Source organism: Bacillus rossius, chromosome 1 (assembly GCF_032445375.1).
Source record: "Bacillus rossius redtenbacheri isolate Brsri chromosome 1, Brsri_v3, whole genome shotgun sequence".
In the NCBI taxonomy this organism is placed as follows: Eukaryota; Metazoa; Arthropoda; class Insecta; order Phasmatodea; family Bacillidae; genus Bacillus; species Bacillus rossius.
Window position 1 is genome coordinate 69,597,255 of NC_086330.1, and position 16,997 is coordinate 69,614,251.

Here is a 16,997-nt window from a genome sequence, read left to right on the forward strand (position 1 = left end):
GCCCCGCCCCCACAAATCAACATCACAGACGCTCTAGCCGGACTGGGGGATGCGACCATTTTCACGACTCTTGACTTGAAGTCAGGCTACTGGCAGGTGCCAGTATGCCCTGAAGAACACCCGAAAACTACGTTTATGGCACCAGACGGCCGGCGATATCAGTTCTGTGCCATGCCTTTTGGTCTCATGGACGCCCCTGCCACATTCCAGGCCCTGATGGTACGTGTTCTGCACAGGTACATTGGTGAATTCGCCAGTGCCTATCTGGATGATGTCATCATCTGGTCCAGGATGTGCGAGGAACACGCACACCACCTGGCAATGGTGCTGGAATGTAGGGCCAGACACAGACTGACCTGTGCCCCAAAGAAATGTCACATTAGGGCCACGGAGATCGAATTCCTGGGGCACATAGTGACAGTGGAGGGGTGCCGCCCCCGACCCGAGCAGTTGGAGCTGATCGAGGGGAAGGGGCACCGAGGACCAGGATCAGCTCCAGAAGCTGCTGGGGCTGCTCTACTGGCTGCATTCCTTTGTCCCCGACTTCGCCATGATCATGGCCCTGCTGACAGACCTACTGTCGCCAAAGACCAAGTTCCGGTCGACCCCCGCCGCTGATAAGGCCTTGCTGCAGGTTAGGTACCAGTTCAGTACACATGTCTCATGTCTGGTTCCCAGCCACCCCATCTTCATCCAGACGAATGCGAGTTAGGAGGGGATGGGTGCGGTGCTGTACCGAGTGGATGACGACGGAGTGAAGCGTGTGATCGAGTACGCCAGCGCAAAGTTTGGACAGGCTGAACAGAGGTATCACATGAATGAGCAGGAGTGTTTTGCAGTGGTCTGGGCCCTGCAGTGCTACCGTCACCACATCGAGGGACGCTCATTCACACTGAGAACCGACAGCCAGTGCCTACGCTGGCTAGACTTCGCTCAGGGCCGGAAGTCTAAGTTCACTCGGAGGGCCATGCTGATTCAGGAATTCTCGATCACGGTTGAACACGTCCCTGGATGAGAGAATCAGCTGGCCGACGAGTTGTCCCGGAATCCGGATCCTGGGAGCGAGTTCTGTGACCACCAGGGCTGGGAGGAGGTGCTCCTCCCTGAGCGCGAACACGGGGTCGAGGACTCGGTGCCGTGGCCATGCGCATTGTACGCGCTGTCCAGCTCCACTGCCCCTGCGCCAGACGCTCGACCAGAAACCACAACCGAACAGCTTTCGTGTGTCCATGCTGTGCAGCTCCAGGACCCCGATACCCAGACTCGACTGACAGAGTGCGGGGAAGGGGTGGTACCGGGCTGCCGGAGTCTGAACGGGGTGCTCCAGACCAGGGGGGCTGACAGGACGAGCAGGTGGCAGACTCACGTGCCGCCCGAGGCTAAGCGCTGGGTCCTGGGCTTCCTGTATGACCATCCCCTGGCAGGACACCCGGGCGCGGAGCAGATGCTGCATGAGGTCAGACGGACTTTCCACTGGCCTGACGATGCGGCAGAGGTACGATGCTACGTGCGGGCCTGCCAGCGTTGCCAGGAGCGGAAGTCCAGAAGAATCGACAGTAAGGAGCAACAGGTCCCACGACAGCCCTGAGATCCCTTCCACACTGTGGCGGTGGATATCATGGGGCCGTATCCTCGCACGTCCCGTGGCCAGCGCTTCATCGTAGTTGTCACGGACGTCTTCACCCACTGGGCGGAGGCGTTCGCAGTGCCAAATGTGAAGGCCAGCACCGTGATTTCTCTGCTTGAGCGTGAGTTCTTCCCGCGATACGGGTACCCCGCTGTCCTCCTGACGGAAAACGGGGTGCAGTTCACGGGGAGAAACTGGCAAATGTCCTGCGAGGGTTGGGGGTGGAGCACCACACCACGCCCACCTACCATTCACGTGCAAATCCGACCGAAAGGCGGAATCAGAAAATTAAGACTCAGCTGCGCATCTGGTTGGACGAGGTCCATGCCAAGTGGGACCTGCACCTGCCGACGCTGCTGTATTGCCTGCGCCGTCGGACAAACGTTGTCACTTGCCACTCCCCCGCGGAACTGGTGCAGGGCCGGAACCTCCCCCTGCCCGGGGAGGCACGCACACTCGCCGACTCGCATGAAACGACCGCAGAAGATCGACGCGAAGACGCCCGACGATGCCAGAAACGATACCTGGCCCGACGTATGCCTCAGACACACCAGTCCCCAGGGCAACTGGAACCTGGCCAGCAAGTTTTTGTCAGGTTTCACCACCTGTTGTCTGGCGAAAGGGGCTTCTGCGCCAGCCTGGCCCCAAAGTGTGCAGGTCTGCAGGAGGTGATTGACAGACTGGGGACCACGAAGTACCTCGTCCGTCGCGCTTATGGACGCACGACAAAGGTACACAGGGACGATATCATATTGGCGGACGGGATGACCGACGACAGAGACGACGACCCACGGGACGTGATTCACGAACATGACACCACGAGGGGACCGACACAGTCTCCCTCGAGGGAAAGTCAGGAGGGGGCGACTGCTCCCAACCTATGACTGAGGGTTGGACAAGGACACCTGACAGGACAGACAGAAGGCGCCCGCGAGGCGCAAGCATGATAGAGCTGGAGCGCTTTGTGGACCGGGTACTTCTGGCCGACGATGACGACGACAATGTCGACGGCGGGCCACTCACTGAGGACGTAACAGATGACGACACCATCCTGGGTGATCTGGTCGACCTCGGTGACCCCGTGGTGACTCTACTGGAGAGGGAGGGCATATGACGACAGTCGTCATGCCCTCATAGACGTAAAGGCCATACCTGTCCACCAACGTGGGGCTAAGGAAGTTATTTTCCCCATTAGTGGAACCTAAGTGCAGTGCAGTGTCTACGATCAGGGACGCACCCGCGTGCGCCCTGGAACATCCACAAACGACCATGTGTTTTGTTAATATTTTCTACTATCTTATAATTATTGTGTCATTATGTTCCTGTTGTAAATACTCACAAGTGTCTACATTTTGTATAATTTTGTAATATTTTCATAATTCTGAATAACTTGTGTTTACGTTTTTGTATAAAAATCTATAATGTCGTCATTACTCTTGAATAATTTGTATTTAAATGATTTTGTATTTATTTTCAAGTGATGTGCTCGTAATATGTAAAACCGCAGCCTGGCCCGCCGCGAGTCGCGTCTCTCTCACGCCAGCCTATTTCCCCTTCCCCTCATCCGCGGCCCGCGCGTAGCGACGCGCCTGCGGGCGGGGGAGACAGTGGTTTGCCAGTCTCCGAGCCGAGCAGATGTGCTTTCGCTCGCTCCGCTCGGGACCCGCGCTCAGTACGGTATAATTCTCGCAACCAGCAAGTTCGTCACGGGACTGTCTCCGTAGTCGTATCAGGCCGCGTATGAGTTACTTTGTACGGCTGAATTATTCTCGCAACAAGCACGTTTCGTCACGGGACTGCCTCCGCAGCCATATCAAGTCGTGTATAAGTTGCTACCAGTGTATTTCCAGGAGTCCGGGTCGCGGCGAGGGAGAACGTTCGTCCTGCAACGTGTCGGTCAGGCTGCGATAGGGCTTCGTCGGAATTAATTAGCTCGTGAAAACGGACAACAACGTCTTTTCCTTTCTTCCTTAATCTTCAAATCTAACCTCTACAGGATTCCCTCCCGGTCCTACGTTTCCCGGTCCCGGCCATGTTGGCCTGAACTCCACTATCTCTCCGACTGGACCTACGCGGGCAAACCAAGGCGAGTTTCAGGACAATTCGCAACAGGGACTTAGGGACCACAGGGCGAGGGACGTCAGAGTTCTTATTTCTCCAGCTAAAACGATGCCTAGTTTGTATAGAATAAAATTGCCAAATCTGTTGCCGTAGTCCTGTGTGTTACAATGAATTTATTTTATCAACCTGATGCACAATAGATCATTTCATGTCTTTACTTTATCTAGTAGGTAGGGAGATAAAATGGTATCCAGGTTCCTAACAATTAAGTAATATAAATTAAAATATCAGGTAAACTTATTAATACAGTAGCACATTTGTGGGATGAAAATTATCTAAACATGAATCAGAATATTTTTTTCCAGTATTTCTAGAGCATACGTTATAAGCTGACAGCATACAACTAAAAATCCACAAATCAATTTACAATATATACTCAGAACTCAACCATTAATGTGCTAGAGGATGGTAACTTATGTGTTATTAGATCATGAGAAACAATACTGAAATAAATGGAATAAAAGGACGCCCTTTATTTAAGGAATATGTTTATTTTAACAACTTCCAGCAGCATAATTTCCACATCACAACGACTGCTCATGATGGCTGCCACTAAGAGTAACGCAGACTTCACATGCGTCTCGTTTTAAAGTTCTCATTACAATATTCTCTCCACTTTCGTTGCCATCCACAAGTCCGTACATGTACAGCATGTCAGCCTTCTCTTGATTCGTTTTATCATCCATCTTATTGTAGATTCATAGCTGAAATTGCGGTTGATGTGAACTACGCGTTTGTCTTTTGCTGGAAAACCATCTCTAGCGTTTCGATGGTTGAGTTCCGAGAATACACATGGCCACTTAAGCTTTTTATATTTGTGTTCAATAACATCCTAAAGTATTTACTACAAAATATGAAACATCCTGAGTAAATATTTTATGGAAGTGAATTCAGAAAAACAAGTGTATCATCACAGCTGCTGGTCCTCACCGTTGACGTCGGTGACGGTGAAGTTGCGGCCGGAGACGGGGACCCGCACGTAGGGCGACACGGGGCGGCCCAGGGGGTTGTAGACGGTGACCAGGAAGCCAGCCCGGCCCTCGCTGGCCTCGCACTGGCTGATGTTGAGCAGCAGACACGACTCCAGCTCTAGCCGAGATCCGTTCCAGCCTCCCGCTTCCAGCAGGTTACTGTCGCACACCACGCCACTTGTGATCCTCTGCTCCAGTCCTGCCCTCTACCCTCCAGAACCACTCGACTGTACGGTATCCCGGAGAGTAGTCAACTCTTCAGGGCAACAGAAGGTAACCGAAACACACCATACCGGTTTCAACAGTGTTTCTGCCATAACCATTTTTTATCATTGAAAATTTGCGTTTATTAAGAATATATAATCACTCAAAAAATTCTTTCGGCGCAACGCATTGTCACTTTTTATTTCAATTTATTTAATTAGAGGCTTTTTAAAGTAATAGCATTTGTAAATAAATTTTTAACAACTTTACTTAAAACTTGCTATTACATAAGTAAGCTTTATAAATTAAGTGCGAATTTTAATTTTAAAAAATTATTGACTTTATTTGCTATAATTATTCAGATAAAAATACGTTTTTACCACACACTCATAGTTTTTTTTTTTCAAAGATCCTGCATTCAACTAAAATTCGAAATAAGGGACATAATTTTTAAAATCCACGGTTTACCAAAGAACCAGTAAAATGATAAATCACCGCAGAAACTTAAAACATTTATAACGTATATTAAAATGATGATAAGCATACTTGATGGCAGTTTTGGTAACATGTTGGCAGCCGTGGATAGCCTCCGAGATAATCCTGGCATAGTCGTCGGCCACAGCCTGCTTGGCTGTGCCGGTGATGGCGTCGTGGTGCTGCAGCACTCCCTGGGCCTCCCTCGCCGCGTCCAGATACTCCTTCTCTTTCTCGCCCGTCACATTCCCAGTCACAGACAGCTGCTTGCACACCTGCCGGCAGTGTCGCTTTGTTACAGCCTGCCTCAAGTAGCTGAAGTAGTACAATAGTTCACACCCAGCTGCTTGCACACCTGCCGGCAGTGTCGCTTTGTTACAGCCTGCAACTAGTCGCTGCAGTAGTACAATAGTTCACACCCAGCTGCTTGCACACCTGCCGGCAGTGTCGCTTTGTTACAGCCTGCCTCAAGGCGCTACAAGAATGCAATTATTCATTAAAAGCATATTGTAAAACTGCCAGGAGGTTGATTCATTTACAGCCAGCATTTTGAAAAACATTTCCAGAAAGTTGGTTCCGTTACAGCCAGTCTCAAGACTCTTAAAGAGTGTCAAAATTCATGTCCAGCTCCTTTCACACCTGTTTGCACTCTTATTTAGTTACAACCAGGTTCAAGCCACTACAAAATTTTAGGAATATTTACAGCCATAAACTTTCCAATTTGTAAGCAAATTCGTTCCTTTGGGTCTTGCCTCAAGATAATTCAATGGTACAATCATTTCACACTCAGTTGCTTGAAAAATTGGCAAAATGATTGTTTATTACGTCCTGCCTCTAAACATAATAATTAATTAATTAATTTACAGCCCGTGGCTGGAAAAACTGCCAGCGGGGTTATTCCATCACATATATAGATTCTACAAGACTGTAAGATTTCACCGCCAGCTGCTTACACACCTGCCACCTGGACAGTTCTATTTCAGCCTGTAGAAAATGTTTCAAGTGTATAAGACTGTCCCCACTAGCAACCACCCGCCAGCAAGGTTGTTATAATACAGCGTACCTCAAGACACTTCAAGCTTGCAATAATTCACATGTCCAGGTGAAGCAACTGAAAGCTGAATTGTTCCTTTGTAACCTGCCTCGAAATGCTTAGAAAAAGTAATAATTCACAACCAATGACTTGAACAACTGACATCAGTGCTGTTTCATTGCAGTCTGTCTCAAGATATTACTACAGTAAATAAATTCTCGGCCAGGTGTAAGTACACGTGTTGGCAAGCTGTCCCTCCGAATACTAGCCTCTCCAGACGCGCTTACGAAGGCCGGTCTTGACAACTGTCAATTTATTATTATATTCCTGTGCCTTTGATACACTTCTTACACGTAAGTTGATTAATTTATAAAATCATTAGGTTATACATAAGACTTGGACTAGTAATCACCAAATGTATTGTTTAAATCTACTTTCGTAAAGATTGAATTTTTGTATTTCAACTATAGGGTTAAATTTAATGTGTAACAAATTTATAATAAGGGACCCCTTATTAATCTATGTCATCACGTGCTATGTGATAGCTCACTGTTCACACACTGAAGCTTACGATCTAACACTGTATATTTCCATTATATTCCTCAATGAGGTGCGAGAACTATCCTAACGGTTACTATATTCCTGTTCCGACAGCTGTCTGAAACTTACTAGTTACCAATAAGGATTGCTGTGGTTATTGTAAGCGAATTTCTAAACTACAGTCGAGATAATGATCGAGTGCACTACCGGAGAGGAATATCAAGCCAAACTGTGCTAATATGAGCACGGTTTACTGTTCTGTTTAAAGTTTAGTAATAAAATATTACTGTCTAACTTTATGTATGGCATAAGTTATTTAAGATGTAAAGAGTTTTAACGATTATGGCAATGGACATTTTCCCTCTAGCACTTTTATAAATACTGTATTTTTAATTGTAATATAACCATTAATTATTAAAGATTATGTTTGTAAGTTGGTTTTATTTTGAGTTAGAGTGATAATCGTTTTAAACTAAGTTATGGTCATGGATTAAGAAATTGTCAGAAGATTGCACGCTGTGACATGAATCCATTTTGTTATCTCACCACCGCTATATATTTCCGCCCAAAACATTGCGGAGATGGTGCTTTACCACGTCTGATAATGATTAATACGTATGAATTAGAATCTCTGACGTTAAAAACCGTCACTTCCACACAATACAGTGGTTTAAAACTGTTTCCACAAAGCAAACACTACACTTCAGCCAACGTATTGGGCGTTTAAGCTAAATAGTACAGCCCATTATCTGAATTTAAATAAACGACTCCTCGCGGTTACCGTGTAATCATGCAGACGTGGCCATCCTCAATAAATAATTTAATATATTTATATTCAATAACATATAAATATATAAATATACAAATTTAGGGACAAATAACTTTTTGGATAAAAGTATATAAAAAAGAGTGGCTAGTTAAGCCCTGAACCAAACAAGTGTGATCAAATGAAATATGCTTCTAGGCGTACAATTCGTAGCTAAACAGCTTTTCGGAAGTGACAGTTATGAGGACGGATATGCTGGTATTAAGATTGTTTTAACTGAAATAAGATCGAAATTATAAGGCTTTTATTCGAGGATTCTATGTAAATAATTTTGCAAGTAAATGTTTTATAAAATTTATTTATATCTCTATACGTTACATAAAAACTTGTGAAAGGTGAAACGTCAAACTTGCCTGCAGGAAGTTGTTGGCAAGCCGCTCGAAGCGCTTATGCGTGGGCCTGGACGTGAAGTAGCCCGTCCAGTAGGAGTGCTCGTCGCTGGCGTAAGGAAAGAAGTCGTCAGACTTGACGCTCAGCGTGAGGTTGGCATCGTGCACAGCCTTCAGGTAGCAAGAGGGCGTCGAGTACATCAGGTGAAGGTTGCTGCCGTTCTTCTGCATCTCGTTCACCAGCCTGAGGACAGTGCTACTCGCTCAAGGAATCATAGGGCATCAAGTACATCCTTCAATTACTATGCCTTAAAGCAGCTTAGAAACACTATCATGCATGACAATTCCCCTTCCCCTCGAGGTCTAGCGAAGCCTTCCTTCTCTTGTGATTGCGAGTGAGCACCTCACATCCTAAAAAAAAATAATTATTTATTTTCATTTTTTATTTCAGCTTTCAGTTTTGACTAAGTGATAAATAAAAAAAAGCACATCAAAACCTGTTAAGGTACACTTTATTTCTATACATAGAAAAAGTCAGTATTTTGACCAATTTTTTGCGGAATTGGCATAAATCATCACACTCGGACATCTGCATCGCCTGTATTGAAATGTAATGTGATTCCAGCATCGAAGAAATGGAAATAAGTTATTGTACTACAGGAAGAAAATGATGACATGTTTTCCAAAATGAGGATTAGTTCTTTTGACCAAATTCTCTGATCGATTTTCTAATCCCCAAACTGAAGGATTAAATAATATTACTGGAAACCATGGCAGCAACCACAGCTATACAGAAAATGAGAACAATATAGGAGAATTTGAAGCTATCAAGACAGAATATTGTTATGATGCACTGAGACCAAAACAATGGAAATGTCGCATTAAACTATATTATTCTTACCATTCTTATGATGGTTACTGGAACAATTACGATGGTGACGTTGAGACTGGTATTATAATGAAACATTTCAGACATTTAAAAAATATTAATAATAAAAATGTATGTAAAATAACAGAAGAAGAATATATTGATTACACATCATGGAAAGATCCTAACATATTAGTCTACAGGTTAAGAAATTTACATGCTTTGCTTAGTGAAGGAAACTAATTACACATCAAACAAGTATTCATCATACTCCGTGAACCAAGAAGTGCAGGCTGCACACGATAATGACTTGTTTTACCTGCATGTATATAAAATTGAGAAATAAAGAATTATTTGGATTTTAAAAAAATATATATTGTTTTATTTCTCATAATACATATCTAACTATGACTGTTTTCTGGTCATATTCTATCGTATCCTACCAGTCATATCCCGTCATATCATATCATATTCTACCGTATTCTGCCGATCATATCATAATGTATTCTGCAACCAATCATATCCTACTGATTAGATTGTATTTCTTAATGAGATCGTGCCCCTTGATGGTATCGTACCCCTTGATGGTATCATATCACTACTGATGGGAACGTATTCCTTTGATGGGGTCGTATCCCTTTATGTAATCTTATCTCTTGATGTAATCGTATCTCTTTGATGAAATCGTATCCCTTTGATACAACGATATTTCTTTAATGGAATCGTATTCCGTAATGGTATTGCTCGTATCCCTATGATAGAATGGTATTCCTTAATGGTATCGTATCTCTTTGATGGAGAGATCGTATCTCTACTGATGGAATCGTATCCCTACTGATTTGATCCAATCCCTTGGGGAGGTAATATCCCTTGATGGTATCATATGAAACCGAAATGAATGTTCTTTAAATGCATGTAGTGAAGTTTAATGTGGGGGCTGAATATTTAAAGGACCAAAAACTATTAGTATTGTAATACGTGTAAAACATTTATCAGGGATTCTTGGTTCAAAAGTAGCCATAAATTATGTTTAGTTATTTGGTCCATTTTCTTGTAGTAGTTTATATCCATACTGTAGGTCTTACAGTTCCAAGATATTGTCTTTTCTGTTTGAAATATGTTATATTTGTATTTGTATAACAAGTATCAGCGAAGAATGCCTCGCAGTTCAGATTCGCTTAGTCTATATACCTGACATTGTACATGACCGGACCTTGAAATTTGGTGACGTCTGGTCTATACACCTGACATTGAGAATCAATGAAGAAATATTCTTGGTTTGGATTTGTCTGGTCTATAGACTTGCCATTTAACATTACTGGTTCAAAAGAAAAGCCAAATATTGAATAAGAATGTCTGGTGGTTCTGATCGCTTGGCTTCTACTTCTGACATTGTACACGAACTGTTTGAAATAAATGACAAATATCAAGAAAGAAGTTCTCCATGGTACACTATTAAAACCATGTATTTATTTCATCAGACTGTTGTCATGTATCCAGTAATTTTACGTAGTGAGAATATTTAATTAAATAAATACTTTATAATTTAGTGTTTTGTATCTTCCAGGAATCAAACCAATGACTGAAATTGATCAAGTCAATCAGTAAATAAAGGAGTGATTTTTTAAGTGATTTATGTTTTGGATTTTTTCCGCATTTCCAGATTAATAATTACGAATTTCTAAGATAGCTAGTAGAAAAAAAATTAAGCCTAATTTTGGACGTTCCACCATGAATAAATAATTTTACATCGAAGACATTAATCGATTGAAACAATCAGTTTATTGATGATTTTTTTTCGAATTTCTAGCTAAATAATTACAGATTCTCAATATGGCCGCGAATATAGCATTAGCAGCTTACTGGCGGCTGGCGGATGAGGAATTTAAGCGATTTTAGATGTTTCACTATGTTTTATAAATAAATGCAATTTTCGAGTCTTACGAAAATTCCGATCGCATGAGGGGAATAGTTATAGATACATGGGAACTCGGAGAGGAGGATCCGGCAGGGGAATGGTAGAAATGGCGCATCATACTTGCACACTTGGATGCTTGAACACTTTCACACTTGCATGCTTGCACACTTATATACTTGAAAACTTGTATGCTCACACATTCGCATACTTGCGCACAAACAGACTTAGTCATTTTCATACTCGCACACTTGCATACTCGCACACTTGTATAATTGCACACTTGCTCACTTACATACATGAATACTTACATACTTGTACACTGGCATACTTGAAGTCTTGCACACTTACACACTGCCATAATTTAGCGCTCACTTACTTGCATAATTTTTTTTTATCTGTGGCCTCAGCCAAAGAGAATTATGTTTCCTATACCTAAAAAAGATATATAAATTCAGCCTCCGTATATTTTTGCTCCAAAACTCTAAAATTAGTCGATCGATTGACTTGAAATTTTGACATAACTTTGCATTTCAATACGCAAGTGTTTTATAGTAAAATTTTCAAAATACCAAAAAAAATCTAACATTTTCCGTAGAAGCATGGATTTTGATATTATGGTGTTCGGTTAGAAAAGATCATACTGATTTGTGCGTTTTTTGAAAAAAAAAATTTAAATAGAATATTTATACATTTTATTCATATTCTGCTGATATGTAGTTAATAACCTAATTATCTCTGGAAGGTCTAGTGAGAAAGATCTTCACAAAAATGAATTTATTCTTCTTAGAATGCACGCGCGAAAAAAATTAAAAAAATACTTTTTTCCGCCGTCTTTTGTTTTATGAGTTAGCTCACAAGAAGTCATTGGAAGTATTAGACGATACATTGAAAGACTGAGAAATAATCACTTTCAATTTAGTGAAGCGTTAGTGTTACTATCCGGAGACTTCAGGCAAACACTTCCAGTTATACCTCGCTCAAACATCAGTTTATAAATTGAATGCCTATTTTAAATATTCAACTTTTTTGAGCACAGTCATAAAAATGTATTTAACAACAAATATGAGAGTTCAGCTTCAAACCGATCCAACAGCTGACATATTTTCAAGACAATTACTCAAGGTTGGTAACGGCACTGTACCTACAAATCCAGATACCGGAAAAATCACCTTCCTATCTATTTTTTTCAATATCGGGAATCAAAAGAAGAATTGGTGGACAAGGTTTACCAAAGCATTGAAACAAATTACCGAAATCATGCATGATTAAGTGGAAGAGCCTTTCTAGCAGTTAAAAATCTCAACATATACGATATGAACAATATTATTCTAAATAGAATCGCAGGTGAAACAGTTACATACAAACCCATTTACACCGTGATAAACCAAAGTGAAGTAGTGGAATATCAAACGGAATTTCTAAATTCACTCGATATTACCGGATTACCGTAACACATTCTGAATTTGAAAACTGGAGTGCCAATTATATTATTCCGAAACATCAATCAGCTTATTTATGCAATAGCGCATGATTAGTAGATAACAAAATATGAGCAATCTAATTAAGGCAACAATTCCGGTTGGACCTCATAAAGGTGAAGATGTACTACTTTAACGAATACCACTCATCCCGACCGAAATACAGTTCGAATTCAAACGGCTTCAACTTCCAATACGCCTTGCGTTCGCTATGACTATCAATAAAGTGCCAGTGCAATCTTTGCAAGTATGTGGTTTGAATTCAGAAAAAGAACTCTTCCCTCAATGGCAATTATGCGTTGCATGCTAAAGAGTAAGTAAACCGTCTGATTTTTATGTTTATGCAGTAAACGAACAAACAAAAAATGTATTCCATCCACCAGCTTTAAAATAAAATATGATTTTAAATAAAATTGTTTTTTCTTCATTTTCTTTCATTCGACGGCATAGCCCAGCAACGCAAGCATGGTATTAAATTGAATGACGTGTTTACACAGTTTAACTATTTTCACTAGCATACTCTGCTTTACTTTTCTATTTATTTCATATAGACAGCCACAGCAAAGAGTGGCCGGGTTTAGCTTTTTCGTATGAGTGCACGATAATTTTGGGTCGGTGTTGAATTGTATGAAGAGAAACTTAATGTGATGGATACACATGGGCAAGTAAAAGTTCCGTTAGCCAAAGTCTTTGAGTTATTTAGTAAAAGAAAAGAAGAAAGTGAAGCACAAAGTGAAAACCGATACATTAATTAAGAAACCATTTGGGGATGGGAAAATACATGAGACTTGTTTGACAGTGTTTGGCATGTGTAAATTGGTAAGTTTTTGAGTGTTTATGAGGTTAGAGTAATTTATAATTGGATATATGAAATTATATTTGGTATATACTTTTAGGGGAAACTAAAGCTGTGATCGATTGTAAAATAGACATTTAAGTTTTTTTGTTTGATCCTGAAGTTCGGGTGGTGTTGGAGAAACCAAAAAAGAGGGATGGTTTGATGTGGTGGCATTGAAGGGGCCAGCAAAATGTTGAGTTCTCAACAGATAGAAAAAATCCAGGAGGTGATAAATGATTTTAGTGACCCTATTTTCAATAAGGTAGGGAAAAGTAATCTGGCTCTGTATAAATACTATTTGTCTGAAAAAAAATCCAGTTTACTGTATACCTTAACATTGTGTACCACCTAAAAAGCGAGCCTAAGAATATTATTCTTGGGTTAGCTGAAGAAGACATTATCTTGCAATCTAATTCTGTTTACACGTCCTCTGCCTGCTTGGTGGAAAGGAAAAAAAAAACTGGAGAATATTGACTCGTTCTGGATTATAGATTACTGAACGAAAAAAATAGGCTATAACTTATCCTTTGCCCAAAATCGAAATTTTGTTCTAGTATTTAATTCTAGCAAAGTTTTTTACTGTGCTAGACGCTGCTTTTTATCAATGTACATTTGAGGAATATAGTCTGAAGTATACCATCTTTGTTACCCCGTGGGACACTACGAGTAAATAAAAAGGGTCCTATTCTGAGCGCAAATTGGGGCTTAATGTTCATCCAGAATTTTAGGAACAATTTTACAGGATTTTCCATATAAATCTGTGTTGAACTTTATGAATAATATCTGAGTGTATTTTTAGTTCTAAAAAAAATTGCAGGAATCTGGTGTCCCAATTAATCCCAAAACGGTGTGTTGGGCGTAGAAACAAATTACGTTTTTAGAATTTATGATTGGAGAAGGTAAAATAGATAAACCCACAGAAAATTACGCCCATATTAAATTTCCTCTCTCCTTTTAATGTCAAGGTGGTCATGCGATTTTTATATATGGTAGGGTATTTAAGTAGATTTACCCCAGACTATATAGCACGTGTGCCTCTCTCTCTCTAAATAACATGAAAAGAAAAAAATGTTTGTGTAAGGTGATGAGGTAAATAAAGCCTTTAAAGAATTGAAACAAGCCATTTTCACAACCTCCTGTCTTGATACTTTTGGACTTCAAAAATATATATATATTTTTAAACAGATGCGTTTAGCCTGGTATTAGAGGCGATTCTACTTCAAGAAAGGGAGAAGGGTTTACAGCTAGTAATGTTTGCCAATAGGACACTTAAATAAGAAAAAAAACAGCAGTACAGCCTGTATGAAAAAGAGGCGCTCGCGTGTATTTTTTCTGTAGAAAGATTCGAAAAATATTTGGAGAATGATGAATTTAGCTGTGCACTAACATTCAGGCATTTACCTTACTATTTTCGCACCCTCGTCAACTAGGAAAGATTGGTTTTTGGATCATGTGTCTAACATGATTTAAGTTAAAAATCAAACACGTTATAGAGCGTGTGGTAACTAATGCTTTATCTAGAAGTTTAGGGAAGAGGAGACATTAGAAGAAGGTAAGGAAATGGAAGGGAATTGCCGAGTGGGAAGAAGCAGGACAGAAATATTTTTAAGTAAATGTAGAAATTGGCAATGTTTAAGGAAAGATTCCGGAATTTTTCGTAGTTGTCAAGGTATGACAGGATAAGGATGATGAAATAATAAGCATATGTCAGAACTTGCTTGATCCAGAGAATGAACTGCATGAATTCATTAAATGAGTGCTGTATATATTTAAGAGCAATAAAAAGAGAGTATATGTGCCTGAAAGTTTGAAAGAGATGGTTTTTAACTATTTCCTGCATGAGCAGCGGATGGATAATAAATATACTGAATACATTTTTCGAACGGTTTTTTTTTTTTGCCTAATACGAAATAGGTTTAAGAGAATTACGTAAAATAATGTGAGTTATACCAGTTAAATATGCAAACAAAAATAGCAAAAATTGGCATATATATGCTGGAGAAACTCTCAAGGTCTTTGTTTTTTTTTTGGTTTTGATAAATAGTTTCAGTAAATTTTGTATATTAATGCCTATGAGGGACATAAAGAGTACATGGGTTATTATAGCCTTTGTTTAAAAAGAGTAGAATTTTCGAAGGACCTGAGAAGTTAGTTTCTTGTAATACCAATTACTTTGTGGGCAGTAGTTTTCAACCTATGTGTTTTCAGTGGGGCATTAAATTGCCGAGTTCCACTCAATGTTACCAGCCACAGTTACACAGAACTGCGAAATGGCCAAAGCGTTAAAATGATGTGCTACGATTATTTCTTATTGCTGTCTGGAGTTAAATTCAACATATACTAAAAACTATACACTAGGTTCACCAGCCAGACGCCCTGAATACTTGGCCATTGTAAACATGTCCTGCTTAAAGTCTGAAATAACCATCAAGAAATGACTAGTGCCTTGTAGACAATATAACATTTTATTTTTTGTCTAAATTATAGAACCCACTCTTTGCAATTCTGGTTTAATGTCCACATTCATGGATTTTGTTTTAAAATTTGCACTAATAAATGCATTATTATAGGAATATAGTAACTTTAAATAATACTATTTTAAAACTTAAACACAACACACCTGATGAGTTTATCCATATTTTTATAGTTCATATGAGCTTCCATGTAGTTGAAATCATCACCCATGGTCAGCATTATATTATCAGTTGCATAGAAAGAAGCTTGTTTCTTCACTTGATCGACGAAACTATTCAGCTGCAAATAATAAATGTAAACATAGTAAAATCTGATTATCTGCAGTGTGCAAGACAGTGACAATGTTGTGGTTTAAAAGGTACATTACCTTTCTTGGCACGTTGTACTCTGGACTTTCATCATCCTCGATTATGGGTTCGTCACTGCATTTTATATCAAAGCAAAATCCGCTAGGAGCTGAATAGCCATTAAAGTTCACTCCGGTAAACAAGTCGGCATCAGAACCTTTAAAATTTTAATTTAAAATTGAATATAACATACATTATGAAAATAGACGAGGACATAACACACATACACACAACTTTCATATTACATGTTCATTTCCTAATCCAGTTCCATAGTTAAAAAACCAAACGAACATTTTTTTTCTGACAAAACGAACATTATTTTTATATTTTTTGGCAAATGATGGCTAGCCTAATAGCCAATACAAATTATTCACAAGAATTTAGTCAAAAGGAATATTGTTCATTTTGGGTAGGAAATCGTCATACAAGTACCGTACATTGCTGTATATTCACTGCTATTCGTATATAAATTAACACAGAATGTAGATCAAAACTTATGAAAACTTATGCTTTGATATGTTGCCAAAATATTGCCATTAAGTGTTCTAAGATATTCCAAAGATGTTGCTCCCCTCACATTCGTTAATAATATTATATAGTAATAATTATGTATTAATATAATAATATATTCATAATATAAGTGAAAACAATATGTTTATTTGGATGAACATAATAAACACGGCTTAAAGCTGTCTTTTTTTACACCAGGGTAACCATCAACATCTTGGTCACGTTTTCTTCTAGAAATTGTATTTCTTTCCCAGGTGTAAAACTGGGCCACTTCATAGTATTAAAATGTTTTTTTGTAAAATCATAGTTTCTGCAGAGATCGAAAAATCCAATGACAGGGATCTTGAAGGTTTTTATCATTTAAAATCAATTCTGTGTCCATTTTACAAATGGACCGCTAAATGAACGACTGTTGGGAAGTGTTCATGAAAAAATAAT

General features: G+C 40.0%; 1 protein-coding gene across 1 annotated transcript in view; it reads right to left on the reverse strand.

Moving 5' to 3' along the window:
• LOC134537422 (lysosomal alpha-mannosidase-like) overlaps positions 1 to 16,997 on the reverse strand; it is a 173,888-nt gene that overhangs the window by 88,908 nt on the left and 67,983 nt on the right. Inside the window, exons 6-10 of the mRNA XM_063377833.1 lie at positions 16,070 to 16,206; positions 15,848 to 15,981; positions 8,150 to 8,369; positions 5,470 to 5,672; positions 4,679 to 4,878 (exon numbers count right to left, since the gene is read on the reverse strand). Coding sequence (XP_063233903.1) covers positions 4,679 to 4,878; positions 5,470 to 5,672; positions 8,150 to 8,369; positions 15,848 to 15,981; positions 16,070 to 16,206 — 894 coding nt within the window. The remainder of the gene's footprint in view (positions 1 to 4,678; positions 4,879 to 5,469; positions 5,673 to 8,149; positions 8,370 to 15,847; positions 15,982 to 16,069; positions 16,207 to 16,997) is intronic.